Consider the following 22,031-nt stretch of genomic DNA (forward strand, 5'->3'; position numbering starts at 1 on the left):
CTACTGGTGGCAGGCGAGCCTTCCATTCCCAGCCCCTTGGAGCCTTCTAGACGCGCTCCTTGGGCAGCGCAGGCTCCTTACAGCGTTAGAAAATGGCCACCCGAATGGTGCTGCGGACGGGTTATTGTTTTTTGCTTGCATCTTGGTTCAGCCCCTATATGGCAATATACCACGGGAGATATCATTTTTTTCTCTACATGTATTGTTTCGTGTTTTAATTTTTTCTCGTTTTTCAGTAAATCAATCTGCGCTTTCAACGTGTAGATTTACAATACTCGTCTGCGTACGTAAAAAAATCTTTCGGAGTTGGATATGTTCGCGGTTAGTTCTTCAGCGCGATAATTTAAGGGGATGCGATTTCTCTGCTTTATGTCATCCATTTTACTGTGCTGCACAGACCTATGATGAAAGAGAAGGGACAAATGCGTAACTTTGCGTCGAGTGGTTGACAAGTTTATTTACACGTTGCACACAAAGCGCATGCGGCCTACACAGAATAAATAATTGCAAAAATCAGAAACATCGGGCAAACCACACACTGTGTCATAGAAACATACGATCTGATTTGTAGATAAACCTTAATGATAGATGAATATTTGTATCTTTATGCATCCCGTGAGCGGTAACAGCGTGCAAATTGGCAGAAAAAATAACAGAATCCGTGGCACTTCCCTTTTTTTATAACACATGGTTCACAAATGGAACGCTTGAAATCATTATTGTCTCAATGGGAACTGCTTTGAAAAATATGAATATCCAGTCGAAAGCTACCGGGCTGTGGACAACGTGAATATTCTCGCGGCATGCCAATCTGTGGCCCGCAGAAAACTTCAGACTTGTACTTCGGCATCTTCGTCCTTGCTTCGGAAAAAGGATTGTTTTGAGGTGTAGGTGGACAGGTCAGTTCAATTGCTCTGCTTGATGTAACAATTTGTAACTCTTTTAGAGGCTATTGGAAGTTTTTAATGGAAGGGAACCGGAAATGCGCGCAGCAATGCGATTCTCACAACCGTTTCATAGGCCAGCTGCGGCCTATATATTTGGCTGCAGAAAGGCCTCTTTTCCAGCATTTTATTTTTCTAGTCGGTGCGGGATATTTGAATCGTTAAAAAGAATGCCTATCAGCTTGCCAGAAACGACATGTTGGCGTTCACCTGCTATTTCCATGCCCAGTAAAATGATCAGCGTTATGGTCACTCTAGTGGCACTTCCGTGTGCCAAACGAAGAAATAGGCAGGAGTGTCCTGCAAGCGTGGTTAACTCACGCCACCTGCTTGTAAGTTGTTTCACCGGCACTGAAACAAATATTCATATGGCGTCTTCAAGTATGGCGCCTGAAGAATCCCCACACGGGGCGAAATCTCCTCAACTCTCTACTTGAGACCAAATGGAAAGCTCAAATAAGACCTATCAGTTTTGAGAACCTGACTCTTCATTTCGCCATGGTGGCTTCCTCACTAGCACTTGTGAGTGCGGTTTGCCACGCGGTCACAGAAGACGGAATCACTGCCGCGCGCTGAACACGCCACCCGGAAAGCTCTTTGCCTGGGAGGATGGCTGTCGTTCCAATGGGCAGCCACACAGTAGGTAAAATGAGAAAAAACGCCCGCTAAAAACACCCTCCTTGTTCACACGGCAGAGAAGCGTCTGATTTCTTCCACCCGAAGATTGCGAAACCAGTGGTGCGAGACTTCGATCTTGACATCAACATCCATTGCCCTTATTACCGAGGCCCTTGGGCAGGGGCGTGCCCTTAAGGCACTTCTTTAGCGCCCGGTTGGCAATGATAGCTACGGGCAAATTGCTGGCGCTGTTGGCACTTCCGGAATTCAGTGCTCCACTAGCAGGAGTGTCCTTCCGCCGTTCCCTCATGAACACTAGCTTCTCGAGGTGTCCTGTAGGTCCGTCGCAAGCAATGAAGAGAAGGTAGCTGATGATGTAGCTCCACACGACGACAGCAAAGCACTGGGAAACCTGTACGGGAGACATAAATTTGCCTTAAAATGCGGCTCGGTGGCGGTCACCTTCACACAGAAACAATGGCCACAATATAAACAATACAAAGTACCCACGCACAGGCACAAATTTATCACGTGTGGCTTGGAAGTATAAATATCGTCTTACAACTGACTCTGTGAAAAACAAGAGGCATTAGCCGAAGGCAGTGCGAGTTCTGAGGTCTGGTAAATATTTACCTTGTAGTGAGTTTTGTTTTCCAAAAACTAATTATCAGAGCTCGAGCGAAGTAGAGATTGGTCGCTCCGGAGCGAGCCGGATCTTCGGAGCCGCTTCTTTCAAAGAGCCGGTGAGCCATTTGGCTCCGCAAAATCGGCTTCGGAGCGGTCTGAGCCGTCGAATCTTTCTGAGTTCTGGTTGCTTGTTCTCTCGTTCAGTGAACTTTTCCATGACAGGCGGATGCGACTTCCGCGCCATCTATTAGGAATTCGAAATAGCAACCTTCTGCCCTTTCTCGCAAGATTCGCAATAAAGTCTTCGCCCTCGGCTGTCTTTTGAGCGGCGTGCGCTGTTCTTTCGGAGGGCAAGTGAGGTGGTTCTTTTGATTTTGTTCTATGGATAGAGATCAGCTACATGACTGGAACAGCGTTTTAAAAGCCGGCTCTCTCTCGTTCAGTAAGCCTTGTCTGTCGGACCCGGGTGAGATTTTTGAAAACGCAAAATGTTAAAGCAACTATACCGCCCTTTCTTGTCAGTGTCACAACCAATCCATTGCCTTCGGATCTTCCCGCGGGTACCGCGGGCGCACTGCTGCTGTTGCACGCACTTTTTTTTTTGTCTTGTAGTTTTGTGGTTCTGTTCCATGCCAATGGTGGGGACCGGTATTCGTACTCGTCCGCTGTGTAAAGTGGTCCGCGGCAATTCCTTTGGCTCTGTATGCGAAATATAGTTAGACACCCGATGCCACTGAAGGGGGCAGTAAAGAAAACTTAATTGCCATAGAATGGCACCGTTCATTGCTATGCTGCCGTTGGAACGATGTCTCACGGCACTCATCGGTGATGCATTGTTCGCTGGTGCAAAAATACAATTTGAAGATGAAGTCTTTCGTGTCTCAAAAGACAATCGAACGTGCAGTTTACTCTTTTGATAAAATAGCGCGTAGGATGAGGACGAAGATAGAAGGGGACACAGAGACACTGACATCTGAACGGAAGAGAAATGAAAGAAATCAGTGGGAGGTAAGAGGGAAATAATGAGCACATGCGCGTCGCGCTCGTCGCAAACTGCCGTTCGCGCCAAATACAAAAGAGCACCGCACCTGCAGAAACACGACTGTTGCCGTTCTGCCATCCAATGCCTCCTTACTGACGGCGCGCGAACAAGGCGAAGTGCCGAGAAGCCAGCGTGCCGAAGCACAGTAAAAAAAAAAAAGTGTGACAGAGAAAATGCGAGGCAGCATTTGTCCTCTAGGGATTTTTGTCGGGATGAATGTAACCTATGGTGTGCAATTCACTGGTTGCTGCAGGGAGAGCACCCGATGCCATTTTCGGCAAATCGGAAAGCTTGAAACTTACGTCAGGGTAAGGTAGAGCTATCCTCGCCTGACGCCCTCGAGGCCGGGCATCAGGGGATCGAGGCCAATGTTGTCGTACTCTAAGCGTGCTTGGTACGCGGTGTTTTTTAGTGTCCGGAGCGGAGCCATGCTCCGGAGAGGAGAGTGAGTGAGTGAATAAACTTTAATGAAAAAGCAGAACAATGTGGTCTCAATGTTCCGCGTTCTTTCGTAGCACCTTCCTCAGTCGTCTCAAGAGGCAGAAACCGCAACTGCAATCACAACCGCAGGCAGAAACTGATGATAAATGGCACCGCTTGCTGTGTTACGTGAGGGCCAAAATTGATTTTACTTTTTATTACTATATATAATATATATCTAACAGATCCGGCCCCTGCTGAGCGACGTACTCACCTCTACAGATGTAGGTGAGCCAGTGAGCCATTCAAGTGAGCCGTCTTGCCCATCTCTAGAGCGAAGCAACCACTGAAATGAGTTTGGCATTTTTGATTGATTTATTTTAAGCAAAGCTGCTGTACCAGCTCAGAACATCCTTAACTTGCAATCCTGTGTGATAGGGGAGTTTTTATGTTATCGGATATCAGGGCATGGCGCTGATGGAAATGGCTGCCGGCCATTCAGGGGATTATCGGCGTTTGTGCGAAAGCGAGGTTGTCGACGAGGGAAGAGGAGTTTCACTACTCTTGCTTCCACTTGTCTGTTTTCAGGCGAGATAAGTTTCCGAATACGTGTAAAGATTTCTGTATTGAAATGTGCAGCTCATCATCGGAAGTTTCATAACATTTGGCACTTGACTAACGTCGTAGCAGGAATAAGAGTACAGTCATAAAATCTATGAGCGTGAACACGGGAAAGCGTGCCGAACTGTACGATCAGCGCATTCTAGCGCACGCTGGCAGTAACTTCGGGAACGAGATATTCGCGGCTAAGGCTGTTAGATTAGCGGATGCACTCCCTGCCATCAATGCGGTCTGTTGTCCCTTCTAGACCCGCAATCTGCTGCGTTAGCTATCTGCAACACGTGGTAATAACAGCTCAAGAAATGCGCACTCATATGAATCCTACATACCGAGCGCGTAACGATAAGAATACTGACGTGCTGTCCAATTATGGAGTTTTTGTGCTTTTGTTTACAGCGCAGCTCTTATGCACCCGTTCATTGGTTTAACCGAGCCGCCGTCGGCGTTCCCGGTGTAACCGAGAGAAAGGGCAGCTAAAAACGGGCGAAAAAAGAGCCAAGAGTTCTGCGTCGCTCGCTGGTTGAAACGTTTGTGATTGGTTGAATTTCTTGATCATAAAATAAAACACATATGCTTTGATAACGCTGATACAGTTTTGCGTATAAAAAATTCCTTGAGCGGTTTTCTTTCACTTCTTCGGGAGCCACACCATGGCACGTGTACCCGACGAAGAGCGACGGCACATCATTGACGTAGCGTTGAAAGAATACAGCCAATGGTCTATTGCGGCCATGACCAGCCGACCGTTCAAGACTCTCAACAGAATATGTCGAGCGACAGAAGGAAGAATCGGCGATGCTCCACACCAGCGCCGACCAAGAGGAGGATCAATTGATCATTGCGGCAGACGATCCTTTTCAGACAGCGAATGAAATCATGGAAAATACCGGAGTCAATGCCCACCCAGCCACTGTGCGGAACCGGCTGAAAGAAGCGGGCTTGCACAGTCGCGTCGCCGCACAGAAGCCCTTCCTCAACAGTACGCACAAGACCAAGCGACTCCAGTTTGCAGAACAACACGCGTCCTGGACGTCTGAGGAGTGGAAAAGTAATATTTACAGATGAATCCACCTTTTTCACCAAACAAGCCCAAAGGAAGAGAGCCTGGCGGCTAGAAAACGAGAGGTGATGCTTGCATTTGTATCTCATTTCCCGTTGAGTCGTCTCAATAGAATTATTCTAAATGTAGGAGAAGGAAGAGGATAAAAGCTTCACGCAATCAATGGCTTCTTAATTAACGATGTCGACTGCAGCTCGAAATTGAAATCTTCAGCTGCAAATGCTAGAATGAGTTTAGTGTTCGCCAGTCTCATTCAAGAAGCTTTATATCCTCTTTGAACATTTGTGCTTATTGTCCGTGCGTGCACCTTTATTGGCAGGCACCATCCGACCAATATTCAAAGCGTAGCCGCAAGCGGCCGCACAGCAGTAAATACCTGGGGAGCCATCTCGCACCTCGGACTGGGACCACTGGTCCGTATCGAGGGCCACTTGACATCCGCCCGTTACAGCGAACTTCTAAAGGACGTTATGCTGCCTTACGCTCGCCAAGGACCCTTTCCCAACGGCAGTTTCATCTTTCAACAGGACCTTTCCCCTATACACACGTCTCGCCGTGTGAAGGTGCTGCTGGAAGACGAAAGTGTAGAGGTCCTGCAGTGGGCTCCAAAAAGTCCTGACCTGAATATTATAGAAAATGTTTGGGGGCGGATGAAGCAACGCTTGGTGCGGCGTCCACTTCAAAGTACGAATGCTGACGGCCTTTGGCAAGCAGTGCAAGAAGAATGGGAGCGGCTCCGTAAAGATGGCGCATTTGTTGCCTCCCTCTACTCTTCTTTACCGAAGAGGATGGCTGATGTCATTCGCCTAAAAGGCTGTGCTACTCGCTACTAGAAGCAGGCGAAAATGTTCAAAGTTATCTTAAGTGCAGGATGATTTCCACAGTTCTCACTATAGTGCGATTAGCATTTGATTATTGCTAATTCTTCTTTCTCCTCCACTCTTAATAAAATGATTCTCCAAACCGCAAGCTGTGAACTGTGTAGTGCTTGTGTTTTGTCTTTGATATATATGCACGCAGAATATAGTGAGTAGTGTTTTACTTGAAAACATATCTATATATATAAAATATATTCACACATAAGAGAACGAAAAACGTGAGCGTCTTTGCAGACTTAGCTTATGGCCAATTTTTCACACAACTGAGGCCACTACAACGCGAAATATTGAGAGAAGCAGCAATGGCATTCCTCGAGATGTCAAAACGTATCTTTAATTGTAGCAGTGCATGACTGTTGAAGGCGCCACCTCGATGAAACCACTGGTAAAGGTTATTTTAAAAAGTAATTTTATTATTTTCTTTTCGCACCCGGAAAGTAGATCTGCAATTATACGGTACCGTACTCCACTATTGAGAATATCTGAGCGGCGATGAAATGGTAATAGCCTCAAAATGACCATATGCATAGGTTTCCTCGCCATTGTTTACAAATTCGCACGCCCAATATCCAGGCACTCCATTTGTAAAGGAACGCATGTTGTTTTAGCGGCTGGGAACCCGCATCAGATTATCGTTCTGCGCATGCATGGGAAAGTGACAGCCGCTTAGTGCCCGCGCCTTTGTTATCAGTTATCCGTTATCGCTGTGCGAAGTACCCAGGCAGCACAAAGCATTGGGCCAATGTTGTAAGTACGATGGCAAACAGTGGCCCTATATTGGGCCCGCCTAACCAGCATGCTCCCAACATAGGACATGCCAGTCAACACCATGTACAACGATGGCCCAGACTAGCCAATGCTCTCCCAGTGTTGGCGCTGCCAATGGTGAAAACTGGCTAGCTTGGGCCAAGGTGTACAGTGAGTTCCCGGTATTGGCACTGCCGTACATACAGAATGTCTATATTGGACCGAGATTGCCGTTGTTCCACCAATAATGGTCGCACCGGGTTTTAAACCTGGCTATAATGGGCCAAGTTGTCCTGCGTTCATCCGTCGTTGGGTTTTCCGTTTTTTAAAACTGGCTACAATGGACCAAGTTGTCCTGTGTTCTGCCGGCATTGGAAGTTCCGGTTTTTAAACATGGCTACAATGGACAATGTTATCCTCTGTTCTTCCAGTATTGGATGTTCAGTTTTTTAAAGCTGGCTACAATGGACAAAGTTGTCCTGTGTTCCGCCGTCGTTGGCCGTTCCTTTTTTAAAACTGGATACAATGGACCATGTTGTCCTGTGTTCTTCCGGCGTTGCCCGTTCAATTTTTAAAACTGGCTACAAGGGACCAAAGTGTCCTGTGTTCTTCCGACGTTGACCGTTCCGTTTTTTTAAACTGGCTGTAATGGACCAATTTGTCTTGTGTTTTTCCAATATTAGCTATCCTTGTATGAAAACTACCCCCGATGGACCACTTTGTCCCCTGATCTCCCGATTGTCATTGCCATGCTAAAAACGCAGCTTTAATGGGCTGCCGAAGTGAATATTTTCCGTTGTCCATTCAATCAAAACGAATTCTACATTTTTATGGTTGAATACACGTGCGCTGGACGCCAAACTGCGGCATTTAATTCCGACAACATTTCAGCCGATCGTTCGGACCTCACAGAGTACCACGTACGGGACGACGATTACTATAACGCATCCAAGCACGTACCGCTGCAGCTGTCTGGATTCGTCTTTTCGGTGCGCTCATATGCAGCGCACTTTTGGGGGTCAGCTATATGTGTTCAGGGTTTTAGTCTATTGGCATGCATGCAGATTTCGTCGCAGGCGCATACGTTTGTCGCACAATTATATCTGATGATAGCACGACCGTGCGACCACATATGTATACCCCAGACCGGCTAGAAGGAAAGAAGCCAACAGTCGGCGAGGCCAAGGAAAGCTTTGGGGATGGTACTTTATGTCTTTTTTTTAATGTTTAGTTGGATAATCACAGAAGTTAGTAATGTAATCTGTTTAGGGGAAAGATAATTAAACACAAAGTAACATTCACGACCCAATATGCCTGTATTGGACGCCGATTACATCCCTGCATCTACTTAACCTCTAGTAGAAATCCAGTTGTCAGTGAGAACGCGCATACAAAACGAAATCGTGTCGCCATAGCATGATCATGTGACATGAAATTAGTGATTAGAAGATAGCTTTTTCATTGCCGAGAAGAAAAACGTTGCCTCAAGTTGAAGGAACAAATGACCATTTTCTCAGCGATGTTTTTGTTCTAGTGCTTTTGTATTATCCATAAGGAACTACTCGCAGCATGTCTGTTTACCTGGAGAAAGGACCGAATACGATATGTGTACTTTCTAGACGCAATCACTGGAAAATGAAAAGCCGGAAGACTCGCGAGGTTACCATTTTAGCTTTGGGCATTCACACGGTGGTAAAAAAATGACAATTTTTCGCGCAGACTGCGAGCATGAAGGTCCCGGTAGATTTATATGGTGCACAACATATATATATAGGCAATAAACAACAAAAATAGTTTGTTCCGCCTATTAGTTTAGAGTCTGACCATTCCAACCGCGCTAGGCGGTGGCAAAGGAATAAAAAAAGCTGTACAGGAATAAAAATAATGTGCGCTGTCGAGTCATTCGAAAAAACGAATGCAGCCCAGAAACACTGTTTTAATGAGGCAGTTTTTCATGCCCTTTCCAATTCTTTCATTCTACTAAAATGATTTGTAATACGTTGCTTGCTCATTGAACGTTATCGTCTTTTTGTGCAAACCGCGTTAAGGTGAAGGTGATTGCGAAAAACATCTGTGTGTTGCCTGATGCCACAGCGCATCAGGACCTCGACGCGCACAAAATTCATTCTGAATCAGTCACTGCTGTGTCTGTCACCATCGATTTGCGAACTCGAGACAAAACATGACCGAAGAAATATTGTTACAGCTGGAGAATGATGAGGACGAAGTGGCGCGCTCGTTTGTGGAAGATTAAGAAAAAGAAGTGCGTCGAACGGGGGGCCCTCGTAGCCTGGCTCCTTGGTTGTTCCTCAATGTATATATCTTTAATCCTCTTTTGTAAATATATTTCTCCCTGTTACAAAATTATATGCCAAAATTTAAAAACCTTGAACGATTCACAAATTCCGTAAAATCATCAGAACTGCGCGGTGCGCTATAATTGGACAAAGGCTTTATCAAAGTTGCCGTAATTACTTGCGCAACAAAATTATGCAAGGTGTTTTTAATGGTTTTGAAAGCTGAGGTAGTGTAGAATTGGTGGAAAAAGTTTAAAGAATGTTAAAACTGCTTTTTTTCCTAAAAATTTTCAATGTTCGCTGTTTTCTGTAAATTAGCGCGATCGTATTTCTGTATTCAAATGTCATAAAAATATGAGCTTTAGCTATTTGCGGATAATTATGCTGAGAACATATTGTGGAATTATTGCTGCTCTACCATGAACCTTTTCTGAAATAAACGCCTGCAAATTAGGAAAATTTTCGTTTCCTGGGCCGAGGTTGAGAATTTTTATAAAAACATCTGCTCATACCCGAAAAGCGAACATTAACTGAATACAAATAAAAACATGTATATATTTAGCCAGATAATTTTCAGCTAGCTAACTTGAACATAATTTGTATAATCTATAACCAAAGTTGGCCAGAATAGAAGAGAAGCTCGGAACTCTGCCTCTTCGACATTATTAATAAGTCATCACGCAGCAATAAATAATGTTTTGAAGTAAATACAAAAGGCCGAACGACCATCCTTTGTTCGATCATAAGTGGCGAACGGGAGGGGAAAGATGACGCGCGCATTTATTGATGCACTAACTGTATGGATTTCGGCAATAATGTGGATGGTAGATGGGGAGGCTTTCTATTTTTTTAGAAAATGTTATGTCCGTGGTTGGCTTGAAGAAACAATGCTTTTGCGAACACACAACACAAAACTATTTATTAGAACTCGACTCGAGCGGTGCGCGCTAGCGGCCGCTCATCGGCATGGTCCGAAGTCACGGCTGGCCGGTGCAAGCAGAAGAGGGCTGGGTAAAGGAGGAATGGAATGTTGAGAGGGTCGTTGGTCCTTTGTTCCCACGCGCAGCCCTTGCGAACACAACACCGCGGCGGGAATCGCGCACTGGTTGAGCGGGTCGTTGTTCCCCCTCGCCTACGCGTCTACGTGCAAGACACAACAGAAAGCATCCCCAGCTGCGCTGCTGTGCGGCCTCCTCCCGAAGCGTTCATTTCAGAGCTTGTTGAAGACGCTACAAGACTTTTGACAGCTTCTTAAACCTTACTTTAATTTCTTCCCTCATTAATTTTCTTTTTCATTGCGCTGTGGATAGTTTTCTCTTGCGCCTATATATGTCCATGTGCTCCGATTTGTGCTTGCTACATATCAGTGAATACCTGAGCTGTGAATTGTCGCCGGAGTACGGATTACAGCAACGGCGGGATACCATCGTCATCGTCGGACTGAGTGAACGCCGTCATCTTAGACCGTGAGTATATATCTTTGCAGCATGCCATTGCTTCATAATTGGTTCTATATAATCTCCTACCAGTCCCAAATGTTTTCTTTCCGTATTCTCCTCGAAACAACTGCGCGAAGCATGACTTCAAGAACTAAGCGAATTTTCGTCCGGGTTACATGCAAGCAAGTGCGTGGACTTATTTGCTGGCTGCGATATGAATAGCATTTGTGCCGAAAATAGAGGAGCCATGCGTAACAGGTGTGTGTGCCACCAACGCGCGACAGTACACTGCAGGCAGCCATTTGCGCAGTTTTTTTACTGTGAGCGCGCCGCAATCAATTAGTAACCAGATACTATGCGCCCGGCTTTGTACATATATTTTGGACAGCGTCTCTTCTGCGCGCAGGAAGCCATGTTCGCTCAGTTTTTGGATTTTGTTAAGAGTTAAGGGCAGTTTTTTGTTTTCAGATGTACAGACGAAGTTTTGAAAACTGTTCGTGCCATCTGTGCAAGCGAATTTTACAATGGCGCAGACATTATGTGCGGGATGCCGCTTGATGATTAGGCTATAATTAAGTGATAATTAACCTCCACTTTTATAATGGTTAATATCATATTGAGGAATTGAAAGCTGTGAACAGCGCAAGTGAGCCCCTTTTCAAAATTTTCTTAATCGACGCCCCCCTTCTGAGCACGCGCCTTCAGGTGAGGGCGTTATCAGAAAGCGGCGACAATAGGAGAGCGATTTCGCAGACGCGCTTCGAAGGCGGGGGAAAATAACAATACAAGAAAAGAGGCACATAAGCCGTGTATGCACTGCGTCCCTGTCACTGCAAAGTAAACAACGTGCACGCGGGACACATTGTACAAAACATTGACGGCCGGTATGAGGCGACCATATCATCCGAAATATATTGCTCGTGAAGCGCTCGATCACGGCGCGCACTTTCTGGCGAAATGGGACAGGACGTCAGGTCCGCCTGTTCGGCAATTACAGCTCTTTGTACCTCACGTACCGTACCGTATGCATGAAGTGCACGCCATAGCCATCGTGCAAAAATGTTGAAACCGAAGCAGCGATCCACGTATTCTAAATCTATAGGACATCATTTGGGAGTAGAAAAGAGCGACTTAATATGATGTGCATGGTTCTTTTTTGAACGATATGTATAAATGGACGGTTGAATAGTTACAGTAATGGAGTGTTCCGCTAGAATTGTTTACGGCCGTGACCGCAATAAATATTACTACTATTGCTCTTAGCTTTAAGCTCTGGCATTGATAAGCCTATCTAAAAAACTGACTGGCAGTGACAGGTTGTTTACAGCTGTTGATCAAAAGGTAGGCCATCATGCTATTATTGCAGGCATATTTGCTCCTTTTTGTACCTCTGTTTACAAAAAACCTAATTTTAACGCGGTAGCGTTAAGGAAATCGTGTCGCGGAAAAGCCGGTGTCGTCGGCGGCGTTGGCCGTGAGCGATAAATCCCGGCATGCACTTTATAAATAAAAAGCAACTTCCAAGATGGGCTGGATGGGAATCGAACCAGGGTGGCCGGAGTATGAGACGGAGACGCTACCACTCAGCCACGAGTTCGATGCTTGAAAGCGGTACAAAAGCGCTTCTAGTGAATGCGGTGTTGCCTTAGAAACGTGCCGTAGAACGTTATACTGCGGTGTATATCGGTAATTATGAGCATGTTACTTACAGAAGTCGCAGTTACACGAGTAGCGAAGTACGTTTCCGCTACATTTCTTCTGCGCTTTGCGCACATGCAGAGCCATCTTGCGGCAAACACAGAAGAACCCCTCCTCGCAATGTGCGGCGCTGCCCCGACACGTGGCGCGCCACTCGCCCCTGACGTTTCGCCGTGCACCCTCACGGGTTGTAGAATCAAGCGTCTTTCCTTTCTTTAGATCACCCGCTTCTCCCCTTCGGGCCGCGCGAGTACCGGTGCGAGGATGCCCCAATACCCTTGCATTTAATAAGTTTTCTCGACGAGGTGCAATAACGCTATCGCGTTCCACTCTTGAAGGCGAAGATTAAGCGTCCTCAAAATTTTGTTCCCCATTCCTAGGGACGCTGCACATTTTACAACACTCACTGTTCAGTCGCTTTTATTCAAAGTACAATAAGGAGGAAATGCGCATGCACTCATAGGATAGCCTGTCTTTCCGTTAACAGCTGCAAATAACACGCCACTGCTGCTCGGTACCTGAGGTTTTCAGTGGGGTTACCTGAGATGCCTAGCAATTGCTGTAATATTTATACCAATGACTGCAGTGAAAAAGAAAGGTAACACTGCATCCCTTTAACTGCTGCTTGCACCTTTAAACGTGCCTTAATTTTATTGCCTATTCTTATAGACGCAGGACCCCTTGCTATAGGCTTTGTTCAGTAAGCAACCGTCTTTCATTGCTTCAATTTCTATCTCTCCACCACTTTCTTGTTGCTCTGGGTGTGATCATTTGATTTCATTGTTCAAATCATATTGTTTTATCATGTGTGAATGATTTAGCCTGCACATGCATGCTTTCATTTTTTTAGATGCGCATCGGGAGTGTTTTCTACGTAGAACTGGATCGATTGAGTTTTATCACTGGTGCGAAAACCGACAACCCCCAGAAGATATGTGTCCTGTGGTTGGAAGGGCAATAAAGAAGAGGAAAATCAGCGGAAAAGCCTGCCTAAAAAAAGGTAGCACTGCATCACTGTAACTGCTGCATGCACCTTTAAATATGCCTTATTTTTATTGCCCATTCTTATAGACGGTGGACCACTTGCTATTGGCTTTTTGCAGAAAGCAACCGCCTTTCATTGCTTCAATTCTTATCTCTCCACCACTTTTTTGTTAGTTCGAGTGTGATCCTTTGATTCTATTGTTCAAATCATAATATTAAATCGCCGGTGATTGATTTCGCCTACACATACATGCTTTCATTTTTTTTTAGGTGCGCATCGAGAGTGTTTTCTACGTAGAATGGATCGATTAAGTTGTATCACTGCTGCGAAAACCAACAGTTCGGTACCCCCAGAAGATTTGTGTCCTGTGGGTGGCAGGGGTATAAAGAAGATAATAATCAGGGAAAAAGCCTGCCTAAAAACTTACAAAGATGGCACAAAAGCGAAATGCTGATCAGGGTTAGAGTCTGATTACTTCTGTTATCCCATTTCACTTGCTAGGTGATGTGACATACATAAAGCACCTGAGTATATATTGTGGTATACTCACTGAAAATTGTGTAGACATTAAAATTTATCTCGTTCAATTATTTTGAGTGACGCACGCATTGGAATAAAACGAAGTTATCCACACATCTAATGCCCATAGACATTAGATGCGTGGATGAGCTCATTAATTGTGTTCCTATGTGAACATGCAATAGTTTGTCGAATATATTCATATGTTAAAAGTTGATTTTTTTACTGTTAACCGGAGTAATACATATGCTCCATATCATAGCATTATTCGCCTGTAGTTAGTATCTGCTCTTTCCTAAATTGTATTCTACAAAGTATACGTGTGTCATCTCGTATGTCTATTTACTAGCGAACAATTTGTAATCGAATCCCTTTTGTGATGTTGTTTCAGCTACAAATAACGGATGACAGTTGTGACAATATAGGTGGCTTTAGGTATAACGTATAGCGCGAAAATCTTTAATATATGCGATGATATTTTTATTCACCGCATTGGCTAAAGCAGCCTGTTTGAAGAGACGAAATGAAAACAAATATGGATGTCTTCGGACAGGAACAGTAATCGTGGTGCCATGACCATTTTTTTTTCAATTAAATTTTCATATGTCGTGGGCTAATGTCTCGACACAAAGGAATGACCCTTAGGTTTGCAAGATGCGGCGTAGTATTCTCGAAAAAAAAAAAAACGCCTATCACTAAAGCTGGAAAACGCCGTTTTTGTCGTTTCAAAAAGTTGCACGTTTGGAGGCCGGCTGGTTGCGTAAAATTTTGTCATCCATTGTTTTTTACTCACCGCATTTGCGTAACGTTTACTTGTATAAGAAGTATTAAAACTGTGTTTCATTGATGCAATTGATTTAGTAAAAAATCGCAAACTTTGCTTCAAGAACAACGCGCTACAAAAATGTTAATGTTCAACCTTGGATACTGGCGTGATGCGTTACGCTGTTTGCACTAAAACATTCTGTGTTTATTACGCAGATCATATTGTTACTTTAAAGCAGAATTTGGAGCTCTAAGCTGCTATGTGTGTTCTCTGTAACGCCACCAAAATTATTATGCTGGAAAGCGATTTGCTTATGATTGTAATTATAAAAATTACACATTAAAAATCATCTTAAAAAATATAGTATTGTTAGTTGTGGTCAAAGCGGAGAAATAGAATAATATAATAATAAACTAGATTGACTAATATTGTACCTAGCAATAAAAAAGAATGCAGGACAGAGGAAAAGTTCAGCCCTCACTTGCGTTCTAGCATGAAATTGGCAGAAATAGTGAATTAATACCATTTTGAGCTATATTATGTATTTGCCCAGAAGCAGAAAAAGGGTGTATATGCGCTGACAAGGTTTTAAATTTTACTTAAGGTAAAATGTAACTAAATTCAGCAAATACTAAATTGAAGTTTTGATGCCTACTCCATAAGGGGGAGCCATATAAGCACATCTATAGAACAAAAACAGGCATTTTTATATTTCTAATATTACTTTTTGCAGAATTCAATATATTTACTGACTCATATTAACAAAGTACTGTGCATTGTTTCCACAGATGTTGATAAAATTTGATGTTGCGGCCGTTTCTTCAATTCTAATCAGTTTTCCTTATTTTACGATTTTCTTACTTTTGCCCAATTTCAAAATAATATGCAGAAACACACACAAATCTAGAGCTTCAAATTTTTTCAGAAATAAAGAATGGAGCCTAGATAATGTAGAGAAATAGTTTCTGTGCCAAGGTATTATTGGATCTTGCAAAAATGCAGGCTGAATTTGGCCATTATGAGCACAAGCACTCTGTTTAATATTTAATGTTATATTTTTTTTAAACAGTATAACGATGGAGGCGCGGCGATCGTCATGGAGGACAGACGTACTCATATTAGCTTCGTCGCTAATTCCCGCTTTCGCAGTGCTAATTAGTTTGGATCGAGAAGTTTTTAATACCACCGTGTTCGTGAAGGTATCCGCCATCATCCGATACCTGACTTTTATCGAAGGTGCGTCATTTTCGAATTAGCGGACTTCCTGTTTCACCGCCAAGAGGAGACGCTAGGCCGAAGCGAACCCAGGGCTCGCTAGGTCTAGCCGGCCGTATACTTCAGCCACGACATGGAGGATTCCGCCGCCACTTCGGTGCATAACATCCAGGTTTCCCCGATGAGCGTGCAAGTAGCAGGAGAAGAAATTACCCCCGAGGTATTTCAACGCTCGCTCGGATGGCTGCACATCGGCGGGCACAGGAGCCGACCACGCCTGCAAGGAACGCCAGGTGAGTCTACTTCTCAACCTGATACACCGAGCTCCCAGAAAAACCCTAAATTTATCAAGAGCGTTAGGGCCGCAGTTATTCGGGCGGCTCGCATGCCCGCCATGCCAGCAGAAGAAATTAAGATCGTCGTGCGTCCCCGCGGAGGGCTCGATATTTACAAGGCAGGAGCTGCATGCGTCACTACTGCCATCATGGTGGCAGCAGGAATTGAGGGGCCAGATCGAACTGAGGATACGGCGTGTCCCAATGCGCAGTAGAACATAATGGTGGTCAGCACTCCGAGCGAAGAGCGGGCGGAAAAGTATGCTCGAATTCAAGCTATTAATGTCCAAGGCAACACGTACTAAGTGAGTGCTTATGGAACGGCCGCCCACGACACAGTCAAGGGCGTGATCAGGGGCATATCACTCAAAGACAGTGAAGCTGAAATAATGCAGCAGGTCGTAACCAACTACAACCCCCTCGCCGTGGGTGCGAAGCGTATCGGAAATACGACAACAGTCATCGTAGTGTTCAATGGTATCAAGGTTCCTAAGTATGTGCGATACGGATCCACGCTGTACCCGTGCAGTCTCTACAAGAAGCAAATAGAAGTTTGCAAGGTATGCGGCAAGATCGGCCACAGGCGCGACGTGTGTCCTACACCAAACGCACGTGTGTGCCTTGCATGCGGTGCTTCTAATCCAAGAGAGGGTCACACATGTGTCCCCAAATACAAGCTCTGCGGTGAGCAACACCCCACCGGGGACCGCTGCAAAGCCAAATACAAAGTTCCATACGTCGTGCGGCGACGGAGATGGGAACGCCGTAACGTCGAAGAACAGCAAAAGGAAGCAGTCGAACGCAGTAACGCCGAAGAACATCACAAGCAAGCACTCGACTCAAGCTCGTTTCCACGTCTCGGGCGCTCTCACTCGCGCAGTGCTTCCCGTAACGGATCCCGAAGAGCGTCGCGCAGCGCGTCGCGTGACCGTGACTCATCTCACAGGAACAAACGCGACTCTAAGCATTCGCGCTCCCGTGCCAGAATCAGTTGGGCGGACGCAGCGAAGGGCGAAGTTAAAAGCAGCAAGGCAAGCTCTAAGAGCGCCACTAAGAGCGCCACTACTGGCCGAAGCACACAGAGCAGCTGGCAGGAATGGACTACCAGCCCCTACTACAAGGAACTCGAACAACTCCGTGTCGCCAACGCGACTCTGTTGGAAACCACGCGCCGGCTTACCCAAGAGCTAGCCGACGTCAAGAAAGAACTACAAGCACGGCGATTTCAGCCAACCATTGGCCCAGCTCAGTCACCCGAGACACTTACACCCTCCGTTATCCCGAGAACACCGACACGCCATCACATCAAAGTGGTACACAATCAATGGACATACCACAAGACGAGCCCGAAGGGGAGAAAATTACTGACCCAATTCCCAAGAAACGAGCGCGCACCTCATCACGACATCATAAGGACCTAACCCAATTGGAAACTCAGCTCGAAACCAAAATTGAAGCGCTCACCAACACCTATGCCGACACGGCTGCCGTCACTGACCAACGCCTGGCGCGGCTGGAGGAACTAATCACCACGTCCTACGGAACCGTACAGGAGCGCTTCGACTTCATTGAACAAACCCTCAAGCCCATAGTATGCAGCCCCATCTTTGCTGCGCAATTCGCAAACCATCCATATCTCCAAAAACAGACGCAAGCCTCAACTCCATCACAACCATGTCCCAGCCCCAAGCCACAATAAGATCGCTACCGGGCCTTACGGTCTGGCAGTGGAACTGCCACAGTTACAACAACAAGAGAGCAGTGCTGCAACAACACATCACCACGGTAACCAAGAAACCTGACATCATTCTGTTGCAAGAAACGGTGACGGCGAACCCAACCCTCGCTGGGTATCGCGCTCACGTCAGCCCAGCGGAGGGACGAGGGGTCTGCACATTCGTCCGCAAAGGGCTCACGTTCATTGAACATCAGCTCAGACACGGCCGCAGCAGGGTGGAATACACCTTCACCGAAATCATTCCAAGCAAACAACGGAAAAACAGCCTGTTCATAGCTAACATATACAGTAACCCCAAGCACCAAACACAGAAATTCAAGACCCTGCTACACACAGCAGCACCCAAGCCAAAGGCAATACTTTGCTGATTGGAGAGACTTCAACGCCTCCCATCGAGCCTGGGGTTACGTGAAAGACACGGCAAAGGGACGGGACCTACTACAGGATACCCTGGACCACGACTGTACCCTGATCACGGATCCCAATCATCCTACCCGAATCGGCAATTCCGTAGCACGAAACACCACACCAGACCTTACATTCATCAAGAACGACCACACTGGCAAAGTAACATGGCGCAACACCGGCGTTGACCTGGGCAGTGACCACTACATCCTCGAAATTACGATTCCCAATCAATTCCGAGGCAACACCATTACACACAAATGGACGGATTGGGACGGCTTCCGTAAGGGACGACCAACCACACCGCAAGGCATCACAGACATTGAAACCTGGTCGGCAGAGCTCCGCGATGCAGTGCACTCGGCCACCAAGACCATTGAAACGGACGAGGACATCATAGCTATGGATAGTCGTCTGGCCCATCTCATCGAGGCCAAACGTTCGATACAGGGGTGCTGGAAGCGGCAACGGCTGAATCGCAAATTGAGAAAGCAGGTGGCCCACTTAAACAGGGCCATTCAACATCACTGCAAGGTCCTGTGCAGTCAGCAGTGGAACGAAGTCTGCAACCGAGCTGACGGGCAACTACATCGTGGTTGCACATGGAATCTATTTCGGCACCTCCTAAACAAAACTAAGACCAAGTCACACCAGCGCGATCGCCTGGCCTGCCTCATACACACCGCCACACAACAACAAGGAAAAGACGTCGTTATCAAGGCCCTGGAAGCCAAGTATCTGCCACACACGCCAACGGAAACCCACCCGCCATACGGGGGGCTGCCGAACGCGTGGCTCGACGGAGACATTACTATGTCAGAGGTACGGGCAGCGCTCAACACCCGCTCAGCAGCCGGCCCCGATCTTATTACCAACAAGATGCTACGCAACCTCGACTATGCATCGATCGAGGCCCTAACCCGCTACTATAACGAATGCTGGCATTCGGGCAAGCTCCTCCGACAGTGGAAAACGGCAAGAACAATCCTAATCCCGAAACCGGGCAAGCCATCAGATATCGGCAACTTGCGTCCCATCTCGCTCACGTCCTGCGTGGGCAAGGTGCTTGAGCACGTGCTTGCCAACCGGTGGCAGGAGTACCTGGAAAAGGAAAACCTATATCCGGATACGATGATCGGCTTCAGGCGCAGACTCAGCACACAAGACGCCATGCTACAACTCAAACAAGAAATAATCGACAAGACACAAGACAGCAAAGTAATTCTGGGACTTGATTTACAAAGCGCATTCGACAAAGTCAAACACTCAGCCATATTAGCACAAGTATCGAGACTCAACATGGGGGTAGCGAGCTACAATTACATCCAAGACTTCTTGACCAACCGCACGGTGGAACTGCACGCCGGAGACCTTAAGTTCCCCGAACACAAGCTCGGAAGCACGGATACCCCGCAAGGTTCAGTCATCTCGCCCTTGCTCTTCAACCTTGTCATGATCGGGGTAGCGAGGGCAGTAGAGGGGACCGGCGTCCGGCATACGATCTACGCTGACGACATTACCCTGTGGGCGGCAGGCGGTACCGACGCCAGCATTGAGCAGCAGCTCCAAGAGGCTGTTACTGCCATCGAGCAACACCTTAACGGCACAGGCCTAGTGTGCTCGCCCGCCAAATCCGAGCTGTTCGTCCTCACACCATTACAACGGGGACGGAAACGAGCTCCCCCTCGGGAGTGCGATCACATAAAGATCGGGGCTGTATCGGGGCAGCGCATTCCCGAAGTTCCCAAGATCAGGGTCCTGGGCCTGCTACTAAACAAGAACGGCCGCAACGACGAGACCATCAACAAGATTTCCACCAAGGCAATGGACGCTATTCGGCTCATACACCGAGTCTCGACACGACGGGCAGGCATGCGTGAAGACAGTCTTCTGCGCCTCGTCCAGTCGTTCGTGATCAGTCACATCGCCTACGTTGCGGCCTACCTCAACTGGCAGGCCACTGACCGGACAAAGATAAACACGCTGATCAGACGGGTTTACAAGACGGCACTGGGATTAATGGGGACCACGAGTACAGCTCGGCTCCTGCAACTCGGCGTCCATAACACCTTAGAAGAAATAGCCGAGGCGCAGGTCACGGCGCAAATGGAGCGCCTCTCTACCACCAAGACAGGCCGCAGTATACTGACGTCCCTGGGTTACAATCCCTGAGCTCCCAGTCGGCAATCGTGCGAGATCAGCGATAAGGCGTGGGCCCACATCCACGTGGACCCCATCCCGAAAAACATGCACCCCGAGTACAACCAAGAACGGCGGCAGGCGCGGGCTAAAGCCCTCGTCTAGCAACACGCCCAGGACCCGCACGCCCGGTTCGTGGACGCTGCGGAATACAAGCGAGAAGGATTCGTGGCAGTGGCCGTTGCGGCGGCTACCGGCATCAAAACAACGGCAGCGAGCGTGCGGTGCACGGATGCCACAGACGCCGAGGAGGTTGCCATCGCTCTGGCGATCTCGGAGGCCGAGTGTCGCACCGTGCTCAGCGACTCGAGGAACGCTGTGCGCAACTTTGCCAAGGGGCGAGTGGGCGCGCCGGCGGCCGCCATCATCAGTAAGCTCCAGCTTCAAGACCGCGGCAACACTATCCGCATCAAGTGGTTCCCGGCGCACGCGGGAGATTGTGCATCCTCACCGAATCACAACGAGACGGCCCATTCGGCGGCGCGAGCGCTTACCTTCCGCGCCCCCGAGAATGGTGGTTCGAAACAAAAGACCGAATGACCAGTTACGAGGAAGTGACGATATTTTACCGCCTAGCTCGACGGACAATGCCGCCGCCTCACCCGGCACTTAGCCGGGAGGAGGCAGTCATCCTAAGGCAAATGCAAACCGGGTCACTCCTAGCCCCGGCAGTGCTACACGTCCTCCACCCAGACATCTACACGAGTGATATGTGCAGTGTATGTCAAGTGGGTCCGGCGGACCAATGGCACATCATGTGGGACTGTGCTAGGTTCCCGACCGAAGCTGCATCCAGGACATACCCGCCGGAACTTCAAAGTGCTGTGCAGAATACAGACAAGGACATGCAACTATGGGCCGTCCAGCAGGCCCGGGGTGCGCTCGAAAAGCACAAGCCTCACAGCCCACCACAAACTGGCCAAATGAGGTAGTCCAGAGTAGGGCTTAACCCCGGGTAGACGCTTGGCCAGCGTCACGACGCTTTAACCCGTCGTTTGCCGGCTCCCTAATAAAGTTATACATACATAAACAGTATAACGCAACACTTTTTAGTGTGTGATATTTTTGAGGTACCGAAGATTTTTGAGAGGGATTTGAATGAAAATCGAAGGTGATCTTTTTTTTTTATTGCAGCAAATTTGCCCTTTACTGCTGTTTTCGAATTCTGAGCAGTTTTGATGCGTTGTGGAGAACACACCTAGTGGTCTGGAGCTCCAGATACTGCCTGGAATTAAGAACATGCTCAGGAAGTGAAAACATAGTGCAACCAACCTAATGCATCATATGCCAGTACATAAGGTTAAAAATGAATACTTTTGCAGCGTATCGCTCCTGAAGCAAAGTTTGCGATTTTTTAATAACTCAACTGCAAAAACAAAACAGGTTTGTAATAGTGTTTGTAAATGTAAAACCTGCATATATTTAGTGAGTAAAAAATAGTAGATGACAAAATCATGGTATCCAAACTTGCAACATTT

At 47.0% G+C, this 22,031-nt stretch overlaps 1 protein-coding gene across 1 annotated transcript in view; it reads right to left on the bottom strand.

The window, feature by feature from the left end:
- Window positions 1-441: 441 nt before the first annotated feature.
- The window catches only part of LOC146171611 (nose resistant to fluoxetine protein 6-like), a 223,932-nt gene continuing 202,342 nt past the window's right edge, over window positions 442-22,031 (bottom strand). The window contains exon 16 of the mRNA XM_084586476.1: window positions 442-1,974. Within this exon, the coding sequence (XP_084442602.1) occupies window positions 1,705-1,974 (270 nt within the window). The 3' untranslated portion in view covers window positions 442-1,704. The remainder of the gene's footprint in view (window positions 1,975-22,031) is intronic.

This window comes from Amblyomma maculatum, unplaced genomic scaffold (genome assembly GCF_055883805.1).
Source record: "Amblyomma maculatum isolate TAMU_Amacu unplaced genomic scaffold, ASM5588380v1 scaffold_19, whole genome shotgun sequence".
Classification (NCBI taxonomy): domain Eukaryota; kingdom Metazoa; phylum Arthropoda; class Arachnida; order Ixodida; family Ixodidae; genus Amblyomma; species Amblyomma maculatum.